Here is a 21,444-nt window from a genome sequence, read left to right as displayed (position 1 = left end):
ATTTGACTGGCTGTATTTATTCGACGGGGTAGTAGGATTGCAACAAGAAAAGGATATTTTGTGACTTTTGCCCAGAGGATGAGAAATAGAAAATGTAACTAATTGAAGCATTAGAACTATAATTAAAAAAAAATTTTAAGCCTGGAACAGACTTCAGTGTTTTCATTTATCAAAATAATTTGGGGAAAGATCCAAAAGCGGCCCCCTCCCCCAATAAAATGCACACACACGTAAAATCCAAATCAACAGTAAAACCCCTTAAAGTGGAGAAGGGAAACCCCTTCCTACCTCCTGTTTCTGGGCCATCACTTCAACCAGAGAGAAGCCGGGAGACAGGGGAACTCCACGTTCCGCGCACAGGCTCTCCCAGCGGCTCACGATCAGCTGGCGGAACTCGGCCGTCAGGACACCGCTGTAGACCAGGCAGGCGGCCGAGACGAGGAGGTCGCCCACCACCCCCTCCAGCCTGAGGTCTATCTCATCAATCGTTTCTTGCCATCGGACCTAGAGGTGAAAATAAAAACGAGTGACTGACATTTGCTATGCAATCCGTGCTTCTGAGGCATTTTCGGATGTGAATGGTCTCCAAGTGGGATCTGTCTTTGCCATTTCTGTGACTCTTCTCATGCTGTGCTTCTCGTACAGTTAATAGTGGGTAAAATTAAACACACCCTTTGAAGTAGGGGAGGTAGGACCAAACCAAGGCTCAGCTCACGAGGGATTCAAGCACAGAGCAGGAAGACGGATTAGGAGAGGAGCAGTCAGAAAACAGGGCTCAGAAGGTGGGGAGAACAAAACATGACTTTCTTTCTCCTTCCCGGAGACAGCTCCTGCCTCTCAGCTCGGGCTGGGCCCGTGCCGGGAGGAGAAAACTCGAGGCCCACTCATGGCAGGTCTGCCTCGCAGACAGAAGGGTGCCGAGGTCTCAGACACAAGCCAGTGCAGCTTCTGAGCCTCGGGGTCTGTTATCGCTCTTTCAGACTCCCTGGCCGGGACTCCCGTATTCGTATCTGAATAGGAGCATCCACAGACCTCAACAAGCAAACGGAGAGTGAGGCTGTTTTAGGTGATGCGTGTGTGTGTGTGTGAAGGCCATATATATATATATATAATACACACACAGCCTTCACTAAAACGGCATCTTGGGGTTTGTGGGGCCCGTCGGAAGTGAACAAGGGGACACGCGAGGTGAAAGGGAGCCCTGCCTTCTCGTCCTGCAGCGCGGTCAGCAAGACGGAGGCACACTGCAGGCGCCTAGTGGCCAGCTGCCTTCGACTTGCCAGCACCTCTTTCTCAGCCACGACGTCTTGGTAGGTTGCCTGCAAAAACAGCAGGTGTTCCTCAACCTGAAAGACACATCGATTTACTTTCTGAAACATTATATTGATTATGCTGTTACAGTTGCCCAGATTTTCCCCCCTTGGACAACCGATTTATTAGTGAGACCAATCACACTCTCGTTTTGCCTCAGGCGCTCATTTTCATTTACAGAGACACAGTGTGTAAGCTCATCACCCTCGCAGCCTGTCCGACACTCTCTATGTATCTGAGTTTGTCAGAAACGCCCGTCGTGGGGGCCAGCCAGGCAATGCAGACGCCTGAAGCTTAGATCTCATTGTAGTCAGGTGAGACCGGGGTGGCCAGACCTTCTGAATTTTCAAGAGAAGATAGAAATTTTTTAAAAAGACTTATTTTTGCCCTGGCTGGTAGCGCTCACGATTCAGGACATGCCTGGCTGCGCAGTCCGAGGAGTGGTCTCCTCAAGATAATTAATTTTTTTTTTTTTTAGAGAGAGGAAGGGAGGGAGAAAGAGAGAGAGAAACATCAATGTGTGGTTGCCTTTCACATGGCCCCCACTGGGAACTGGCCCGCAACCCAGCCATGTGCCCCGACTGGGAATCGAACCTGTGACCCTTTGGTTTACAGCCCGAGCTCAATCCACTGAGCTATGCCTGCCAGGGCCAGAAGATAGACATTTTATCTAATGACATTCCCAGATTTAAAAATTTTGGCAGCTACTGCACACTGCAGGGGGTAGGGAGAGAGGCTGCAGGGGCCAAACAGGAGACGTCAGTGGGCTGAGGTTGCCCAGTGGACCACTGTCTCCCGAGACTGTGTCCCCTCTGACCACGTGTGTGACAGGGACTGGTGACCACGGTTCCATCTCTGGTTCTTATAATGCTACTCTATTTTAATTTTAAACCAAGACGTGTAAGGAATAACCGCCTGTTTACGAAGCAACAGAGTAACTGATGTAGACGGGTTAAGCACAGTTTTTTAAGAACACGGACTGATACTGAGCAAATGTTTGGTAAGCTAAAGTTATAAATGTCTCCTGGGAGAAACTTGGTCAAAGGCTAAATTAATATATTATTAACAGAATAATCATAATGAACATTATGGAGCATTTTATTAAGTGGCAGGTACTAAGACTTTTACATTTATATTATTTACTTAACCATAATTAATCTTTTACTATCTTTGTTATTATCCCCATTTTATCTGAAATCGATAAACTCTACTAAGATAATGACTTTTTCTTGATGTTTTTGTCTAGTTCACAAAAGCGTTGACAGTTTAGCAAGTAAAAAAGGTTCTTACCAGCTGCAAACCTCTCTGTTTCTCGGCCAGCCTCTGCCGTGCAATTGTGAGAACGCTCTGGGCTTCGGCCACTTGGGTCTGTTTGGGGCCCACCAGCTTGAAGGGAACGTCACAACATTCGAGTGTTAAAAAAAGTTCACTTTTTAAAATGCCACTTATGTTTATTTTATACATATATGTTAAATATTTTATTTATTTATTTATTTTTAGAAAAGGGGAGGGAGAAAGAGAGGGAGAGAAACATCTATGTGTGGTTGCCTCTCAAGCGCCCCCTACTGGCGACCTGGCCTGCAACCCAGGCATGTGCCCTGACTGGGAATCAAACCACTGACCCCTTGGTTTGCAGGCTGGTGCTCAATCCACTGAGCCACACCAGCCAGGGCCTAAAATGCCACTTATATTTAAAAGACATTTATGGATCGACCCTTAAAATGAACTCTCCTGGAATTATGTGTACAAAAGGAGTATAAAGCGGTTTAAGGTGGGGAAACACTGCAGCAAACAAATGAAACAGCAGCAGTTGCTACAACTAAAAAAGTTTGACAGGAGCACCTGATCTTCCTGTGCCTTAGCGTAACCTGCTGGACTAAAGTGGTTTTATTAGGTATTCTTTCCATGGAAGTTCGTTCAAGTATTGCGCAATAAAACATCATTTCCGGACACTCAGTGCCTCTGATGGGCCGCTCCCACACTGTCTGAGGTCTCTCGGAGGAAAGCCTACCTTCTGGACCTCGTTGTAGTTGTTCAGAGCTATGATCCACTCACACAAAGAGCAACAAGCGACGGAAACCAGAGCAATCTTGCTTGGGTTGAAGTCGGGTAAGCTTAAAATCTTCTTCAGCTTCATGAAAACCTGGGGAGAGCACGGTTCGTGTCAGACGTGAGAAAAAACATTACCGATCTGACGTTTTCTCTAATCCACATTAGGATAAGGTTTTGTTTTGTATAAGAAGCACCTAAATCCTCCTCCACAGTAGAAAAGACACCTATGTGGGAACACCTATTTCTAGCACCAATGGCTGTTTTGGGGGGAAAGCCTCTAGTACAAACATCTTGTTAGTGCAATTATCATTTCAGTAGCTTTGCTTTAGTTTTTGTAAAAAGAAACTCCATCTCAAAATACAAAGGAAACAGGTCAAATTTCTCCAGCTTCACAAAATTCGGTGCACAAGGAGGTCTGGAGCCCCCTCCATGGGCTCCCAGCTGTGCAGGGCCAGGGAGGGCTGGCCTCCGCCCCCTGCCCCCTGGGAGGGGCACGGGCAGGCCCCAGTCGGAGGGCTGGCAGGTCAGCGGTGGCTTCTCTCTTGCCCGAAAGGGCAGAGCCACTTTGCTGAATAATTTAGATGGTGGGTGGTCCATTCTCTACTTATTATTGGTGGTCTTATTACCATATACTGTTGGGCTTTTAGCTGCTTCTTTAGATGAGCTATTAATTATTTTTAGCCTGAAAGATCTCGTGAAACAGGGAATCATTTTTGCCAAGAACGCTTCAGAATGAGTAGTTGTTGCATTAATTCATGAGTAATAGGGATAGAAACACTGACATTCTGCTAAAAACATTCACCTTGTTCAAACGCTGCCCTGTGCATCCTAAGGGCACAGATCATCATCGCTACTAATTGATTGTATCAGCTCTTTAACATCCGTCTTCCCTGTTACAAGGTAAGCTTCATAACGTCCAGGAGTGAACGGGTTCTGTAAACTATCGTAATGTCTCATAATGGCTCTGACAAGGCAGAGCTCCACAAACATTCACGGAATGAGTTCACGTCCTTGGGCCTAGGACAGGCATTCACTTGTCTACGGGTCTGTCTGCCTTCCCCAAACTCGGCTCCTGTGTACTATCCCGGTTTCAACGCTCACCCAGCCTCTGAACGTCACCCAGTCTCCACTTCCACACTTTCAGGTATCTGTTATGGCAACAGCCACTTCTCGGTGCCAAATTCTGCATTAATTTCCTGGGGCCATTGTCACAAATCACTACGAGCTGGGCGACTTAAAACGACAGCAATTCATTCTCTCACAGTATCTTCCTGGGAGACCAGGAGGCTGCACGGAGGCGGAGCTTCGGCCTCCCTCTTGGGGGCTTTAGGGGAGAAGCTTCTTCCAGCTCCTGGTGGCTTTGAACCCTGCTCGGCTTGTGGCTGCAGCCGTGGCCTTGGGCTTTTCTGTGCTCCTATTGACTACGCCACAGTCCTGCCCTTGTGACATCTTGACTCCCCTGCTTCTCCCCTGTGACCCAGAGCGGCTTCCCCCACGACTGGCCTCTCCTCTGCCTCCATTATTTAAAGTGGTTCTGAGATGTAACACTTTCTGATCTCAGCGACACCCTGCTTTTCCTCGACACCCCACAAAACCTGCAGCCTCTTTCTGACCTTTCAACTCTCACCTTTGTCTTCCAGTTCCAATACAAAACCCTTTTTAATACTTCTGTTGAGCCCTACAGTTCATAAGTACGAAGGTATCAATTCCGCATTAATTAGCGATGACTCCGTACCTTCTGAGGTATGCTGTCCTTGTCCAGCTTAATCAGTTTTTTCAGGAACCCGGTCTCGGAGAGAAGCAGCTTGGCCGTGGCCCAGGAGGGCTTCTTCTGCAGGAGGATGCACACCGCGTTCATGACAGTCAGCACGAGGAAAGGGGGCCGAGTGTAGACCCTGCGACAGACGGGAGAGCCCGGTCAGCCTCACCGTGAAAATCGGACGCACCCTGGAGACCCTCAGGGGACAGTGCACACAGCTGGTAGCAAGGACTCTGATAAGGACACCCGTTTGCTGCTAGGTAGCTTTTTTCATTATTTGGGTTATCTTTCAACATTTGAGTATTTTTAGCACATGGGTAGGTTTGCTTTAGGAAGGTGAAATGCCTAAAACTTAAATACGGGGGACTTCTTGGTTAGAGGTTAATTTTTTCATCATAAGTGGATTTTTTGTAGAGTTCTTTAAAGTAGGACTTTCGCCCCTTTTCACCTACGTTCAGCAGGGTTTCACCCGTCCTGGCTTACTGCTGACTACTCGACAGAGACATATGTGTGTGTGTGTGTAGGGCTGGGTGTCTGGGGTCAACACTTGTGATTTAAGGGGTGCTGTAAGGCGCCATCCCCTTGTACCCATCCTCTGACTCAGTTGCTAATAATGTCATTGCTGGAGCACTGGAGACCGCCTCTTATCTGTGTCCTCATCAGGGGACATGCCACTGAGCCACTGATGAGAGGGTGGCCCTTGGGAAAGCCAGAGGTCAGGGTGACACTCACTTCTTGTGAGTTTCAGAGAAAAGACACCAGTCTCTGCACGACAGCACTTGGGACTTGGAGTGAAAGGGACGCGTCTGTCCAGGGGCACAAGTCTCCCCGAATGGAAATCGTGCAGCCCACCCAAAGGGAGGCAGGCAGGCGGCAGGGCCAGCTCTGCACACACAGTTACCTACAGGGGCCCCCAGGGAGCTCCCCCGCCTTACAGTCCATCACTAGGGATTTGTTCAGTTACAGTCATCTTTGTTCTCCTTAACAATCTTTTAACAAGCAGGCAGTTTTCAGGACTCAATAAGTCATTACCACTTATTTTGAACTAACGTATCAGGTTGCTTTGCTTTCCTGAGATTATCGGTCTGGGTTTTGTAAAATAAGTGAGAAAGATGGTAACAGAAGAACTAGGAAGGAAGAGGCAAGACTCACAGAGAAGTGAGAGTTCTGAGACCAGACTTTCCCTCCACTTTGCCTGGGTTTGAGTCTTTTTAAAGCAATCACATGGGAAATAAAGACGCACATGAAGACAAAATACACTGCCTGTGAATTTCAATGTATATGAAGGAGAAAACAGGACTGAGCTGGCTGTGGTTTACGTGCCCCTCTCCAGGGAGCCCCAGGGAGCCCCGTCCACACCGGCGGTCGGCCCTGAAGCCCCCCTCACCACACAGGGCCCTCTGTCCCGGACTCCCCCACCCCACCCCCCCCCCCCCCCCCCCCCGTTCGCTCCATCCGCCTTCTCTGCCACCTGCTGCCGTCTGCTAACGGCTGATGTGCCAACCAGCCGAGGATGGGACTGCCTCGGGGCTGTCGTCTGTTCTGATGCTGGAAACAGCAGCCAGGGAGGAGGGTGGGCCGCACCCTGCGTCCCCGGACGTCGCCCCCGGAGGCCCCCGGGGAGCTGCAGAGACCACGGCAGGAGGCACTTCGCTCCTCGGGCCTTTCGAAGTGAAGTGAAACGCCCAGGAGCAGCGTCACAGGGGAGAACCTTTAGAAAAGGCGCCTGCACAGAGTTCAGGCACGAGGTGCGTTCCCCCTCGGCGTCTGCAGGGCGCAGGCAGCGATAGGGGCCTCCAGTGGAGCACTTGCCTCTCGTCAGATGCTGGCCTGTGTTCCACGTGTTGTAACTCGGCCAACCCTTCAATGTCCGTTACTGGCCCCACTGCGTACAAGGGAAGCAGAGGTGCGGACACTGGCAGTGCCCGATTCCAGCCCGGACGCGAGGTGCCACAGCCGGAGAGCGCGGAGATCCCACCCTCGGAAGCCAGGCCGAGGGGGGGTCTGAATATCTGCCACAGGGAAGGCAAGAGACTGGGACTTGTGGAGCAAGGCCACGAGGTGGGGTGGGCCGCTTCCCTGCTGTCCTCTCCTGACCCGCCTCGTGCCCCCTGAGCATCAGCCCTCTGGTCTCACAGTCCCTGAGCCCAGCAGGCACACTTCTCCTCAAGACGTTCCTGCTCTCCGCCGCCCCTGCCTGGGGTCCTCTCCCCCTGGACCCCTTCCCAGGTTACACCCAAACCCCACTCCGGCCTCTGCTTCAGTGCAGTGCCCTGTGCAGCTGGAACGGGCCTGGCTCGTGGGGGGCGCTGGGCGCGGAGCCGAGTGAATGCACGCGTGCACACGCAGAACCTGCGTGTGAGGGGAAGACGGAGACGCACGTCTGGGACTTGCCCTCTTCCCCTTGCCTGTCCCTCTCCGCGCCCGAGTTTTCAGCGTCAGGCGGAGAAGCTTTGGCACTGACGGGCTCTGCTCCCCCCGCGAAAATACACGGGTCAAAACCGCCTGTTGCCGTATCCAGTTCTTGCCCCAAGTTCATAATGCGTTAGAAACGCCACGGCAGGGTGGCTTCCTCCTGCCGCATCTTCAGTGGAAGAGCTGCTTTCTTGTACCTGATGGGGACCTGGAGACACTCTGAGAGGTGCTAGGCAAGTTCCCACTGTCTGTGGGGCTGGACAGCTCAACTTAAAAATGATCTCATCCAAAGATTCAAATCAGAACCATCAGATTAGAAACTCTGCACCTTAAGGCATGTTGTTTCTTCTCGTGTTTTCTTAGGAATTTCTCTTCTGTAGCTTTTCCCATGCAGGCAAGGCCGGGTTTGGGAAAGTACTCCCGCAGCGCCCCCTGGTGGTGGTGGTCAGCATGGCGGCACCGGAGGCGGGTACTGCATCCCTGCAGCCGGCTCCCAAGCGCCCCCTGCAGTTAGACTGGCACAGGCCGCAGTGGCCGTCCTCTAAGCTCTGGGCCTGTGGGTCAGGCATCTATAGCATCACCAGGGTTTTCTTTCTGGTCCGGACGATGCTGTATTTTATCTGTTCTAAGATGTACAAATATTCAAATCAACTGTACATCTCCCACACTGGGATTCAGTTTATAACCAAAGGCACGTGGTACAGTTTACTTGGTAGTATTTTTTCTTTCTGAAACGTCCCTAAAACACGGATACGCCTTACAGTTGATGGTATCACACCACTGGTTAGACACAGCATAAATCACACACAACAAAATCTAGAAGTGAAACACAGACTTCGTTCCCTTTGCCGTGAACTTACACTTGACCTGGAGCTTTTCCAATGGGAGAGAAATGGGTGCGTTGCTCACCTCAGCTCGGCAACATCAGCTTTGTCCAGGGCATTCAGGGCCAACGTCGCCCTGGTTAAGGCCGGCAGGACGTTTTTCAGTTCATTGGTGGTCTTCTGCAGTAAACACAGAATCCCCCAAACACAGGTGAACGTGTATAGCTGCATGCTTGCAACTGTCATACACTAAACGTGGAAAACACAGCTTGACCTTTTTACCACGCCCCTAACTGACGCACCCGCATGCACCCTGGTGGCCATGGGTGGTGTGTCCTGGCTGCCGTCGGTCCCCCGCGAGAACCCGCCTGGGAGAAGCAAGCACACTGAGGGGCGTCCACCTCTCCCGGGAGACCCCGTGCAGTGTTAACAACGTCTAGCGGAAGAGCAGTTCGGTCAGCGGTGGAGTTGTCACGAAGCGAATGAAGCTGCGGCTTCTGAGACCCTGCCTTGCCCGGGACCCTGGAAGCAGCTCTGCCCATGTGTTGGCAGGGTTGTGTGTTGTTGTTAGACTTACAGAAGGCGTTTTAACTGCAACCGGTCAGGGTCAGTTTGTCTTTACACTCAGCTCCCTCTCTCTCAGGGTTCCTGCTCCGTCAGGTGGTGCGGGAATGGCTGTGGACACGCTTGGGGTCTGGGTAAGGAGCGGAGTTGGGAATCACACAGGCTGGGGCCAAAGTAGGTTCACAGTTGGGAGTATGTGAAGCAGTGTACTTTTGTATTGTCATTTACTAATCGTTGTATTGTTTTCCAAATGAACAACTGTGAACCTACCTTTGTCGCACCCTGTATTTATATTGCTCAGTTGCTCTCTGTATGATTAAAGCTATCTCAGATAGGAATGACTTCTAGAAACAATCTCCCCAAAGCTCCAGCGTTCCTGGTGACGGGGCACCGAGGTGCAGGGCCAGAGGTCACATTCTACCAGAGACCCCACCCTGGAGCGCCCAGCTCCGGAAGAGAGTGGGCGGTGGAGGAAGAACATGGTTTGCGATGTGTGCATCTGGAACCCAGTCTGTGGGGACCCTCCCACGCATTAGATGCAGAAAACCGAGTACACGGCCAGACTCCCACCGACAGGAAACGGCCACCCACTCCTTCCTGGGGCCACCGGAGAAGGCCGCACACACGCTTCCCGTTTCGATGGGGGTCGTGCAGAAAGGGCTCTTTAAAATTCCTGGGTTTTTCCGTAATAATCAGATATTTTGAAATGTCTTAATAAAATAAGTGAGAAATTACACTCCTTATATAGATACGTAGATATATGTGAAAGGTGTCTTATTTCATAACTCTGTTATTTACAAATAAGACAAAAATTTGTGGGATGTTAAGCAAAAGTGATTGTGTGTTAAAATCTACAGAGATTACTTTGCTATCAGGAATGAAGTGTAATAGAAATTTCAGACCAAAACTAATAATGTATTAAGAGGAAAAACAAATTTAGGATAGAAGAAATGATCTGGTTCTTGGTCTATTTTAATAAACCAATTAATGGAGAATGTATCATATAATCATATTAGTAAAATCTAAGGCTCTGGCTGAGTTTACAAGAAATATTGACATTAATGAAAATACAAATATCAGCAAACACATCTATAATGAAGATATTCAATGAAGAATGTGCTCAATTCAAAGAGTACTAAAAATTAATCACTACACAAGAAATCTTGAAATGCCATTGTTGCTTATACTACATTTGAGAGCAACCCCAATAAAAATGTTCATGATGTTATCAATGGTTTATAAAGTTGGAAGAAACTTTACTAAACTGTCAAAACAAAAACCATGGTTTGACCAACTACACTAATGATGCTGTGGAAAGTGATGTTACAAAATCATTAGACAAAGAAGCAATTGCAGAGAATACAGTGAAAAAAAGCCAGGAAAAAGTATTATGGGACGCATACGGCAGCTAATTACTAAATATTGGTATTTTTCTAGATTCTGTGGTGTTTATTATAATAATTGTCAGCTTTAAAAATTTCATATATTTGGACTTCCGCCAAGATGGAGGCATAGGTGGATGTGCCGTGCCTTCTCACACAATCAAGTTTAGAGACAACTAAATATTAGCAACAGAAAACACAGCCAGAACGCGGAAAATTGAACTTTTTGGAAGTCCGTTAACAACAAATTCTTCAGCCTGACCAGTAAGGGGAGAAACCAGCGGCTGGTGAAGCGGGGTTGCACAGGAAAACTCGGTCAGACGGACTCAGGCGGGCGGAATCCAGACGCGCAGAATCCAGGCGCAGGGTTGGACCTAGTGAGCCACCGAGCTAGCGAGCGAGCGACCGGGTGAGCGACCGCGGGGGAGACAGCGGGGGAGCGGTGCTGCGTGTTGACTGTGGTCACGCATTTGTGCACGGGTGGACAGGCAAGGGAGTGGGCGGTTGGACCGGGGCCGGCGGGTCCCTGAGGCAGGTGGCAGTGGAGGGTGCCACCATTTCCCTGCTCTGACCCCTCCTCCACATACAGCATCATAACCCAGCGACTCTGAGTGGCCCGGCCCAGGTGAACCACCTAAGGCGCTGATCCTCACCCAGCTGTGAGAAACAGCAGAGGGGGTCGCCATTTCCTCGCTCTGACCACGCCCCCACATACAGCGTCACAACCCAGTGACCTGGGAGTCCAAGGCGCCGCTTCTCACACTTAAAGGGCGCAAACAGACCAAAAATGTCACAAGAAGATCTCAAAGCCTCAGAGCCTATAGATCTAAGCGATGAAGAAATAGCAAAACTCTCAGACGCACAGTTTAAAACACTGGTCATCAGGATCCTCACAGAACTGGTTGATTATAGCCACAAATTAGACAAATATATGAAGGCGAAACTAATTGAAATGAATGGAATTGCACAGGACACCAATAGCAATGAAAAGGAAACTGGGACTCAAATCAATGGAGTGGACCAGAAGAAAGCAAATAATGGCCAAACAGAAAAGAGTCAAGAAGCAAGAATTCAAAGAAATGAGGAGAGTCTTAGGAACCTCCAGGACATCTTTAAACGCTCCAACATCCGAATTATAGGGGTACCAGAAGGGGGAAAGGCACAGCCACCAGTGGAAAACTTATTTGAACAAATAATAAAGGAGAATTTCCCCAATCTGGCAAAGGAAATAGACTTCCAGGAAATCCAGGAAGCTCAGAGAGTCCCAAAAAAGTTGGACCCAAGAAGGAACACACCAAGGCACATCATCATTACATTAGCCAAGATTAAAATGAAGGAGAGAATCCTTGAAGCAGCAAGAGCTAAGGGGACAGTCACCTACAAAGGAGTCCCCATCAGACTGTCAGCTGATTTCTCAAAAGAGACCTTCCAGGCAAGAAGGGGCTGGAAAGAGGTATTCCAAGTCATGAAATCCAAAGACCTACAACCAAGATTGCTCTATCCAGAAAAACTTTCATTTAGAATAGAAGGACAGATAAGGTGCTTCTCAGATAAGATCAAATTCAAGGAGTTCATCATCACCAAGCCCTTATTATATGAAATGTTAAAGGGACTTAGATAAGAAAAAGAAGTTAAAGAAACATGAACAGTGAAAGGACAACAAACTCACAGTTATTAACAACCACACCTAAAACAAAAGCAAACTAAAAGGACAGGTAGATCAGGAGTGGAAACATACAAATGAAGATCTCAAGGAGGGTTAGCAACAGGGGAGTGGGAGGAGGAGAAGAGGGGGGGAAGAGACAGAAAATAAGTAACATAGACAGTTGATAGAAAATAGATGGGGGGGCAAGAATAGCATGGGAAATATAGAATCTAAAGGACTTGAGACACATGGTCATAAACTAAAGGGGGGGTAATGGTGGGGATGGGGGTGTAGGGTGGAGGGGAATGAAAGGGGGAATAGAACAACTGTAACAGCATAATCAATAAAAAAATTAAAAAATTTTTTCATATATTTGATGTACTTATTCTAAATACCCACTTTCGAATTGGACTGTGAACAAGTGTGTATTCTTGTAAAAACATATGGCCTCAAAACTGCATAAGCTTCAGGTCCCATTAAATCTGGATTTACCACGGAAGCCAGACTCACCCTGTGGTGTGGCAAAAACAAACAAACCAACGCCCCCATTAATTTCTCTATATCCATTTCCTTTTGGCCTAAAAAATTAAAGACTGAGAACTAGGCTGGACACATATTTAGCATATTGGTTAACAGCGGCCCCTTGTGAGGTCGGCCTGGCGGAGGCCATGGGTGACTCCCTGTGACAACTCCTGCGGGTAATTTACAAGTAATTCCATGTGCAGTGGGGGTACAGGCTCATATGCATCTATGTATTCACTGGTGGAGCTGCTCGATCAAAGACCTCCGCACGAGAAAGACAAACGAAACTCCCCTCTCCTCCTCTTGAGAGCAGGGGTGGCTGCCGATCAGCCGGGGCTAGGCATCTGGCAACTTGCTGTGCCAGACTGGCTCCTGCTGGGCTTCTGACTGGAGAGTGTGGAGTGGGACGGGCCAGTGGAAAGAGACATACTCGGTCAGTGAGAGAAGGGACACACACCCAACGGTCCCCAGAGTGGCCTCATCTCCTGCGGGTGTTTACCAATCTGTGGAGGCCCCATGGATTTCCTCTGGGTCACGGTACCCAGAGAAGTGGTGGTCTGCTCCCCCCAGGCTGCAGGTCTCTCAAGGTCAAAGACTCTGTGACGTCTTTGTGCCCCCTCTGTTCCTGTGACGTGCCTTCCACGTAGGAGGAGGTACTCAGTACCTGCTCGCCCAGGGCAGGCGTTAAACGTACCCAAGGCTGCAGGGCTCTCTATTTGAGAGCCATCAGCCGACCTTTCATGCTGGGGACTTGGGAGTCATTTTGCAAACCCCTGGATGACCTTGACGGACCACATTCTAATCTTACCTGCGCATAGTTTTCCACGATTCTCACTTCTTCCGCCACAATTTCCTCGTCCTGCTTAACGAGCATCTTAACTTTCTCCACCACTTGGGAATCCTTCTGGAGCTTTTCCATTAAGCTTTCTTTTTCCTAGTGGACCAAACAGTTCTCAGCGCGGATTCTCAGAGACATGGCATCTTTTTCAAAAGGGAAATTCAAGTATCTTCTCCCATTGTTGTGACACTGACCAACACCGGCTTGAAATATATTTGTTGAATAGATGGACAGGAATAGTAAATATACAGACTAAAAGAGTTCACTGCCTCCAAACCAGTATTATATGAAATGTCAAAGGGTCTTTTTTAAGACAATGATAAAAAATATGAATAAAATGGCAATAAATATGTATCTATCAACAACTGAATCTTAAAAAACAAAATGAACAAATACACTGAACAGAGACAGAACCCTAGATATAGAGACGTTCAGATGGCTGCCGGGTGGGAGGGGGGCAGGGTGGACAGAAAAGGTGCAGGGACGAAGCAGCACCTGCGGTTGTCCCAGAGGAGTCACCGGGCGGGGGCGGGGGGTGAAGAAGAGGGAACAACAGTGTGATAATTGTGTCTGGTGTCGGGGGGAAGATTTGTCAGAACGATCTCCCACTAAGTTACCTAGTGTCCAGTCACTGGAGTGTGCACCTGAAACTAGTATAATACTGTCTGCCAACTGTCACTCAAAATTAAAAATAATTTTTTAATTTACAGTCTTCGTGAGGTTTTACACTTCACACAGAAAACATACCTGTCATTACGTTTAAACATCAAACTATAATGATGCCAATATTTTGTCATTGTTGTTACTGTTTTTCCTCATTTATTTGACAGACCAGAAACTCGAGGCTCAGACCACAGCTGCCCATCCCAAAGCGAGAGCCGTGCCCGCAGCCGCCCCGAGTCCTGGGGCTTCCGCTTCCGAACGCCGCTCCCTGTGCAGCCGGGGAACCTGAGCAGGGACCCCCTCGGGGTCTACCTGTGTTTTCTGCTCTATGTGAGGGCCGACGACCAGGAGCTCCTCCTGCATGTCTGTAACCAGGGCGGTTGCCTCCAGGATCTTGGACAGACCCACGTGGAAACGGTTCCTGGAGAGAAAAAGAAGCATCAAGAGGGAGAATGTATCATGAAACATCGGCGACGCCGGCTCTACTGTGAGCGCGGCCGGAAGGCAGCACGGGCCCGAGGCCGGTTCTCCCCAGACTCACACGGAGGTTCAATGCCATCCCGATCAAGACCGCAGTCAGATTTCTGTGCAGGTACAGCCAAGCTTACTCTAAAATTAACATATAAAGGCCAGTGACCTGGGATAATGGAAATAATTTTGAGAAAGAATTGAGTGGGTGGAATCCCCCCTTCTGACTGCCAGGCGGACTAAACAGTGACTTCGCGGTTGCCGGGTGCTGGCGGAGGGACAGCCGTGTGGACCGACGGGACGGGGCCCGGACCCCAGAAACAGGCCCGCGGGAGCACTGTCAACGGACTTTGGGACAAGGTGCAAAGGTCACAGAGGAAGAAAAGTTGTTTTAAAAGATGGGCCTTGGCCTACACCTCACACCTTCTAACTAACTCAAAATGTGAAAGCTAAAACTGTACTACTTTTAGGGGGGAAACAAGGGAGAAAATCTTTGGGATCTAGGGCATGGTGAAGTTCTTCAACAAGACGACAGCAGCACACTTCACACGAGAAAACGATGACCATACTGAACTCCATCAAAACTAGACCCCTTCTCTGGGAAGGACCCTGTGAAGGGGACGCAGGGGCAGCTCCCAGGGGGAACACACTCTGTCGCCGCACAGCTGTCAAAGGGCCCACACTGAGAATGAATAAAGAACCCCCGAGACTCAACACTGGAAGCACGGGAACAATCCATTTAGAAAACGTCCAAGAGATGCAACAAAGGGACACTAACGGTGAAAGGTGAGAAGAGACGTCAGACCGAGAAGGGTGTGTGGGTGGCAAAAAGGCACATGAGGAGACGTTCAGCATCACTAGCCATTAGAAAAGTGCAAATTAAGATCATAATCAATATGCCTTCACTAGAATATTGAAGATAAAAAGTGGTAACAGTGTCGAATGCTCACAAGGATGTGGATGGAGACTCGGGATCTCGCATACACTGGTGAGAATGGCAAACGGTCCGGCCACTGTGGACAACAATCGGGTATTTTCTGAAGAACCTCGGCATACACGTACCCCGTGACCTGACGCTCACACTCCTGGCACTGGCACTGGCCCCGGAGATATGGAAGTGTCTACCCACACAGAAGCCCGTGCACCTCTGTTCACAATCGCTCCACGTCGAAAACGGCCCAGTTCCTGCAGCGTCTGGATGCTGGACAAACTGGTGCATCCGCGTCAGGGAACGCAGCTCAGTGACCAAAAGAAACAGGCCACCAATACTCGTGACAGCGGGAGTGGCTTTCAAAGGCAAGACACACATCCCTCTAGGGAAGAAGTAAGGTGGCAGAGATGGCGCACAGGTAGGTGTCTGCAGGGAATTTGGGATGGGGAGGGAGTGACAGTAAAGGGGCGGCACACGGAGACAGTTCTGCATCTCGTGCCGTCTTGTGACAGTGCTGTTTTCTGTACTTGCTGCATCTGTGAAGCTGATGATTTCAGAGTGAAAAGGATGGAAAAAAAGGAGCTATCAGATAAAGTTGAAACTTTCCCACGTACCTATTCACTAGAATAAAAATGAGAAATACACAGTGTGCATGGAATAAATACCAATAAATATTTTAAAATAAGACTACAAACCTATTAGTCAACAAAGTTTTAGTCCTAACTCTACCAAGAGAGGGAATAAGCACTGTGGGGCATTTTTTACAAAACGGAAGATAAGGTTCCCACCTCTTGGACCCACAAAACCTCAAAGAGCCCCCCCTGGAGGCCCATGGAGGACCATCATCCACGCCCTTTAAACTGTCGGTTGCGAAAGCATGTTCGGCATTTTACTCTTTGAGCTAAGTCTAGGACAGGTCCTCAAAACTTCCCAGCTGGATGACAAGAACTTTAAGATCTTTGTTTTTATTCTTGTATCTCTCCACAGGTACTCTAGTCTAGTACCAGAGGGTTCTTACTGAAATGCAGCTCCATTTACTTACGTGTCTACTCACACGGTTACCATCTGTGGTGTGTTGTAACTGACAGACACTGCGCTCAGCATTCAGCCCATAAACCCATCACCCCTGAGGAGCAGGTGCGGCTTGGAAGAACACGGACCCTCAAAGGGAACAAGGGACAACGGAAGCCTGGCTGCCAGGGCAGCGCCCATTTGAGGGGGGCCCTTGGGCTTTACGTGTGGTAAGTCCCCGGAAGGATGCTCCCGCTTCAACAGAATGTTTAATTATGAGGTTTGGGTGGGGGAGAGGCAGAGGATAATTAAGCCCTTCCCTTTCTTTCTCCTCCCACCTCTAATCCTGGGAAACTGGGCTCCTGGAGTCTGTGAGGACAGCTGGGGACCCGCACCTGCTGCTCCTTTGACCATCCAGCCACACTTGGGAGAGACCAGCCATATGGCTGTGGATGACAGTAATCATGGCCCGAAGGTGACAACTTCTAAGGTGGACCTGGCATGACCCCCACCTCAAGGGGTGGAGATGTTCTAGGACAATGCAAAGGGCACGAGGAAGACACCACTGTGCCACCCAGGGTGTGTCCGGGCATGTGGAGTGGGTGAGGCGCGGGACGCACTGGGGAAAGGGTGATGTGACTGTGACAGGCACTGGTCACACACAGGGCTTGGAGTGGAGCAACAACCCAGGGGGCTGGAGCGGGACCCCGTGGGAACCCGGAGGTTAGAGCTGGGGGGAGGGGCCATGAATCCCCCCCCCCACCCTTCTCTCCAGGGCGCCTGGCCCTCGCTTTAACCCCTGACTGACCAACCAGTCTCAGTCGGAAGGGCTTTCCAAAACCTCCCCAGAGCCGCCGCCTCGTGGACTACACAGCCTTTACTCATGAAACAGAAAGAGTAACTTCCTGAACCAGCACGGTTCCCCTCATCCACTGACTCTGCCAACTGCTCCCCACTTAACTGGTGCTGCATCTGCCTTCTGAGCAAACACTTGATACGATTAGACCTTGACCTCGTAGCAGCAAAACGCTGCTGTCGTGACTGCCTCTGCCTCTTACGTGAGAGCCAGGCCTCTGCGTGTCTGCCCCTCACAAACCAGCCTCGACCCTGAAGCATCAGTGGGGATGCCAAGCTCAAGGCCCCGGGCTTCCTGCTGGCTCTCTGGGACAAATACAAGGGACTGCCAGGGCCCCCGGATGCACCCGGACTGGTGACATTTCTAACTGGCCCGGCTCCAGACGGGAGCCGACAGTGGTTGATCCTCCATGTCCTAGCCAGTCCTATCCGATGCCGCCCAAGACACACAGAGTGGCTTTGGTCCGAGCCCCAGTCAGCACACTGGGTCAGGCGATCTGACCGGGTGGCCCATTCTTTCTTAGTGGGACACACGACAGGCCAGAAGATGGCGCTGTAGAGGAAGGGCTGCACCGTGGCAACCTTCCCTGCTGCTGCCCAGGTTGTGTGGGTGCGGTTTCCATGCAGCTGGGCGAGGCCCTGGCCCAGTGGTCCTCCTAGACCACGAGAGCACGGATACTTGTGAGCACACAAGGCCAGCCCACTCACCTCTGATCCTCTTGGGAGGCTGCTGAGATCGTTTCTCAGTGTCTCCCGGGTCCCGATTAGCTCTGAGACTTCCTACCTCCTGCTTCTGCCCCCACCCTCCCAGGTACAGCTGCAGCAAGACAGGGCTCCAGCGACAGGTGTCCCCCGGTCTGTGTGGCAGTCGTCTGGCTCCTTTTATGTGGGTGCAGTCCCAAGGGATAAGGGGCGCGGGGAGTTGTGTACGTTAGCAATAAACCTTCTGAACCTAACCAGGGCTCACTGCCTCTTGACTGGCTGAATCTGTCCACCTTGCCCTGGCAAGGCGGCCTCTGAACGCCCGTGGGAGAGGCCGGCCTGGCCTCGCGAGCTCTTCTAAGGCTTCTGCCTCTTCCCACAATGAAAAGGCGGATTTAGTCTCAGTATTTTGTGTGTGTCTTTACAGATAAAAGCACCAACGAAAGATACATGTACACATAAATATAAAAATATATATGTTCTGATGCAAAGACTTACCTCTTTGTCTGCATTTCCTCCTCTCGTGACCTCAAAATGTGAGTGAATGTATCTATGAATCGCAAGTAGCTTCGGGGAGTAATATAGTTATGCCTCCTAGTTTTTTGAAAGTACTTTGTGTTCAAGTCGTTTATACTTTTGTGAATTTGGACACATGTTGGGGCAAGTTTTTCTTTTAAGTTCTGAAAAAGTAATTTTTAAGAATTAAGAAAAAGCAGTCCAAATATACATTAAAGAAAAAAAAAGCAAAGGAAACACGGTGAATAATTTGAAATAGTTTATCATGTTTGGATATGGGAATGTAGAAAAAGGCCCTGGATGAATAGAGCTGAGAACAGATGAGTGTCAGTGGTTGGGATGGTATTAGGGGGAAGAGGTGATGATATGTGATGACCAGTGACAGGCCAGACTCCTCCTCCTGGGCTGACCCCTCATGTCTGCGATGGCCACCCAAGGATTGAGGGCACCCTTGTCAACGGGCCAAGTTTATGGTGCTTTCTTTATCTCCAGTCTTTCTTTCTTAAAGTAGGTTATTGATAGCAGTATATTCAATTTCTTTGAGTTAACAGAAGCTACAAAAATGTAAGGGCCCAGAGGATATACAGCCGAACAAAGTGACAGCCGACAGAGAGTGCCCTTTGCTCAGCCGTGGCGAGAATTCTGATGTAGACAGACCTGGTCCTACCCACCCGTGTCCAGTCCATCAAAACCTGCCGACCGCCTGGCCGCTTTCTAGCCAGCTGCATTTTCTCCCTGGCTCCACCTGTCTCTACCCTTTTTGGCCTTTGCTTTCCTTGAGCCCTTGGACAAATAAGGTCACAAGCCCCTTCCTGGTGCCTCACTGGGTTTCGGGCCTCAATGCACCTGAAACATCTGTCGGTCCCCATGGGGCCTTCAGAGGAACCACTCTGGAAAGAACCCTTACTTGTGGCTCATAGACTCGGAGACCACTCTGTGTGTGGCTTGTGCTGCCACTTCTTTGTAGTCTTGCTGTTGCAGCCAAGCCAGAGAAGTGTAGTGGAAACACACAGAGGTGGTGGCAGTCTTATCACAGGACCAGGTGTGCACAATGAAGGCTGTTCTCCTTCATGGAAACTGGCTGTTCACGGGGGGGTGGGTGGGGGTGGGGGGGAGCGGGGGGCAGGCTGGCATAGAAGAGTGAGAGACCCAGGCAGTGAGGAACCTGGGCCTCTCTGAAATAAGGTGACTTCGGTGGCAAAAAAGACGGGATATCAATCAAGAGTCAAGATAAACGCTTGACTTATTTTATCATTTTACCTAGAGCTGCCTCTGTTTGTCCACCTGGGGTTCACAGCCATTCAGAGAAATGACACTGTCAGATTCTGTTAACACACTGAAACCTCCCCTCGGATTAGTTCTTTCTGAGAAGTTATACTTACCCCTCTGTTCTCCAAATCCACCTTCTCTCTTAGGAAAGAGCTGGCTACCAGAAGCAGGGCTTCTTCCGGCCACTTCTCGTACCAGTCGATGGTGCAGGCGCAGATCATGGAAGGGTATGCCCGACAATTCTGGCGCAGGTGAGGCCCTGCAGGACTCATTGTCATAAAAATATGCAAGTTTTTTAATATTCTCTGAAAATGAATGAAAACATAAGTTGTTAAAATGCAACCCATTGCTCGGAAAAAGTACTTGTTTCAATGACCTCCCCAGAGAGCAGACCGGAGGCCTCTCAGCTGCACACCGAGTGCCCGCCACCACCCCTCAACCCCATCGGAGGGCAGCGGCAGTTCCCGCAGAGCCCCCTGAGGGTCGCAGCCAGGTCCTGCCCCGTGCGCCCCCATCCTCTCTGCAGGGGAGACCCCGGACCCCAGAACATCCCTCGTACAAACCAGCCCTCGTGAGGGGGTCTGGCGCTAGGGTTCTGCTCAGTGGGGGCCCTTGCATCAGATGGTGATGCATCTGAGCATGTCCCCTTTCCTCTAGGGTGGGCGCATTAAGACCCACAGACAGCCGAAGGGAGCAGCGGTCAGACGCATCCGGGTGGAAGACACACAGAGAGACAGACCGGTGTTGGAGCCCCGGGAGGTGTCCACAAACTCCACAGCTGAAGGGAAAGCTTAGCGCTCACAGTTTGTCAGGTCCTGGGCAAAGCGTCGGTTCTCTGAGCCGTGCCCACATCCCTGCCCCCCACCCCCCAAGACCCCTTGGGGGTCAGCAGCTGTGCTGCTGCTGCTCCTGGCTTCTTGGAAGGACTTCAAAAACCGTATAAAAGCAAATTAAACTGCTCCATGCAAATTTCATACAACGCAGAAATGTTTACAGTGAAAACGAAAATATCTCTTTGCTCTGCCCGTGCCCGACCTCCACCTGATGTTCAAGGTTAAGTTTAAAGGGTGCCTTTACTGTCTATTACTGCAAGACACTGCAAATCATTTCACGCAATTAAAGTTGACCTCTAGCTGGAGTTCTCGGCTTGTCTTTTATTTCTGGAGTGCACTCCCCCGCCCCCCATACCCCATTCCAAACCAGAACTCTGTTCTTTTGACCAGCGGGCCGCAGGCGGCCAGGCTGGCTGCTATCCTCCTTTCCACCACCAGGAGGCCTTCTCAAACACAGCGACCCGAGAGCATCCATTCACAATGACTTGTTCTCTCTCAATGGTGGAATCTATTTATGGAGTTTTTTACGCCCGCTTCTTGTGCCAGATCGCACTGTATCTGTTGGGGGATACAGGGCTGCCCAGTTCAGTTTTCAGATGACTCTGCGAGAGGCAGAATCAGGCACCAGAAAAGCAATGGCCTGCATCACCTCCCCAGAGGAGTTTGGGCAATCACATCGGGTCGGTAGTGACACTGGAAAGACACAGGGCGCCTAGGCCACTGGTGTGGCTCAGCTCGCTCACCAAACCGGCCCTCTCGCAGCCACCCCACGTCCAGTGCCTTCTGGCACCGCCTGCTTTTTCTGCTCTTCTGTGCCCATCACCTCCGGCCGATTGTAGGGCCATGATTCAACGGGATAAAAAAACTGTTTTGCCTGCCTGCCT

The 21,444-nt window shown here is 50.1% G+C and overlaps 1 protein-coding gene across 1 annotated transcript in view; it reads right to left on the bottom strand.

The window, feature by feature from the left end:
- Nucleotides 1-21,444, bottom strand: part of DNAH14 (dynein axonemal heavy chain 14) — a 163,727-nt gene that overhangs the window by 33,238 nt on the left and 109,045 nt on the right. Inside the window, exons 55-64 of the mRNA XM_053659549.1 lie at nt 19,841-20,032; nt 18,441-18,622; nt 14,288-14,396; nt 13,283-13,408; nt 8,447-8,541; nt 5,099-5,258; nt 3,323-3,454; nt 2,602-2,697; nt 1,206-1,346; nt 289-504 (exon numbers count right to left, since the gene is read on the bottom strand). Of these exons, the coding sequence (XP_053515524.1) occupies nt 289-504; nt 1,206-1,346; nt 2,602-2,697; nt 3,323-3,454; nt 5,099-5,258; nt 8,447-8,541; nt 13,283-13,408; nt 14,288-14,396; nt 18,441-18,622; nt 19,841-20,032 (1,449 nt within the window). The remainder of the gene's footprint in view (nt 1-288; nt 505-1,205; nt 1,347-2,601; nt 2,698-3,322; nt 3,455-5,098; nt 5,259-8,446; nt 8,542-13,282; nt 13,409-14,287; nt 14,397-18,440; nt 18,623-19,840; nt 20,033-21,444) is intronic.

Source organism: Artibeus jamaicensis, unplaced genomic scaffold, assembly GCF_021234435.1.
Source record: "Artibeus jamaicensis isolate MK-2021 breed Jamaican fruit bat unplaced genomic scaffold, CSHL_Jam_final scaffold_754, whole genome shotgun sequence".
NCBI lineage: Eukaryota > Metazoa > Chordata > Mammalia > Chiroptera > Phyllostomidae > Artibeus > Artibeus jamaicensis.
This window is presented reverse-complemented; position numbering and strand designations above follow the sequence as displayed.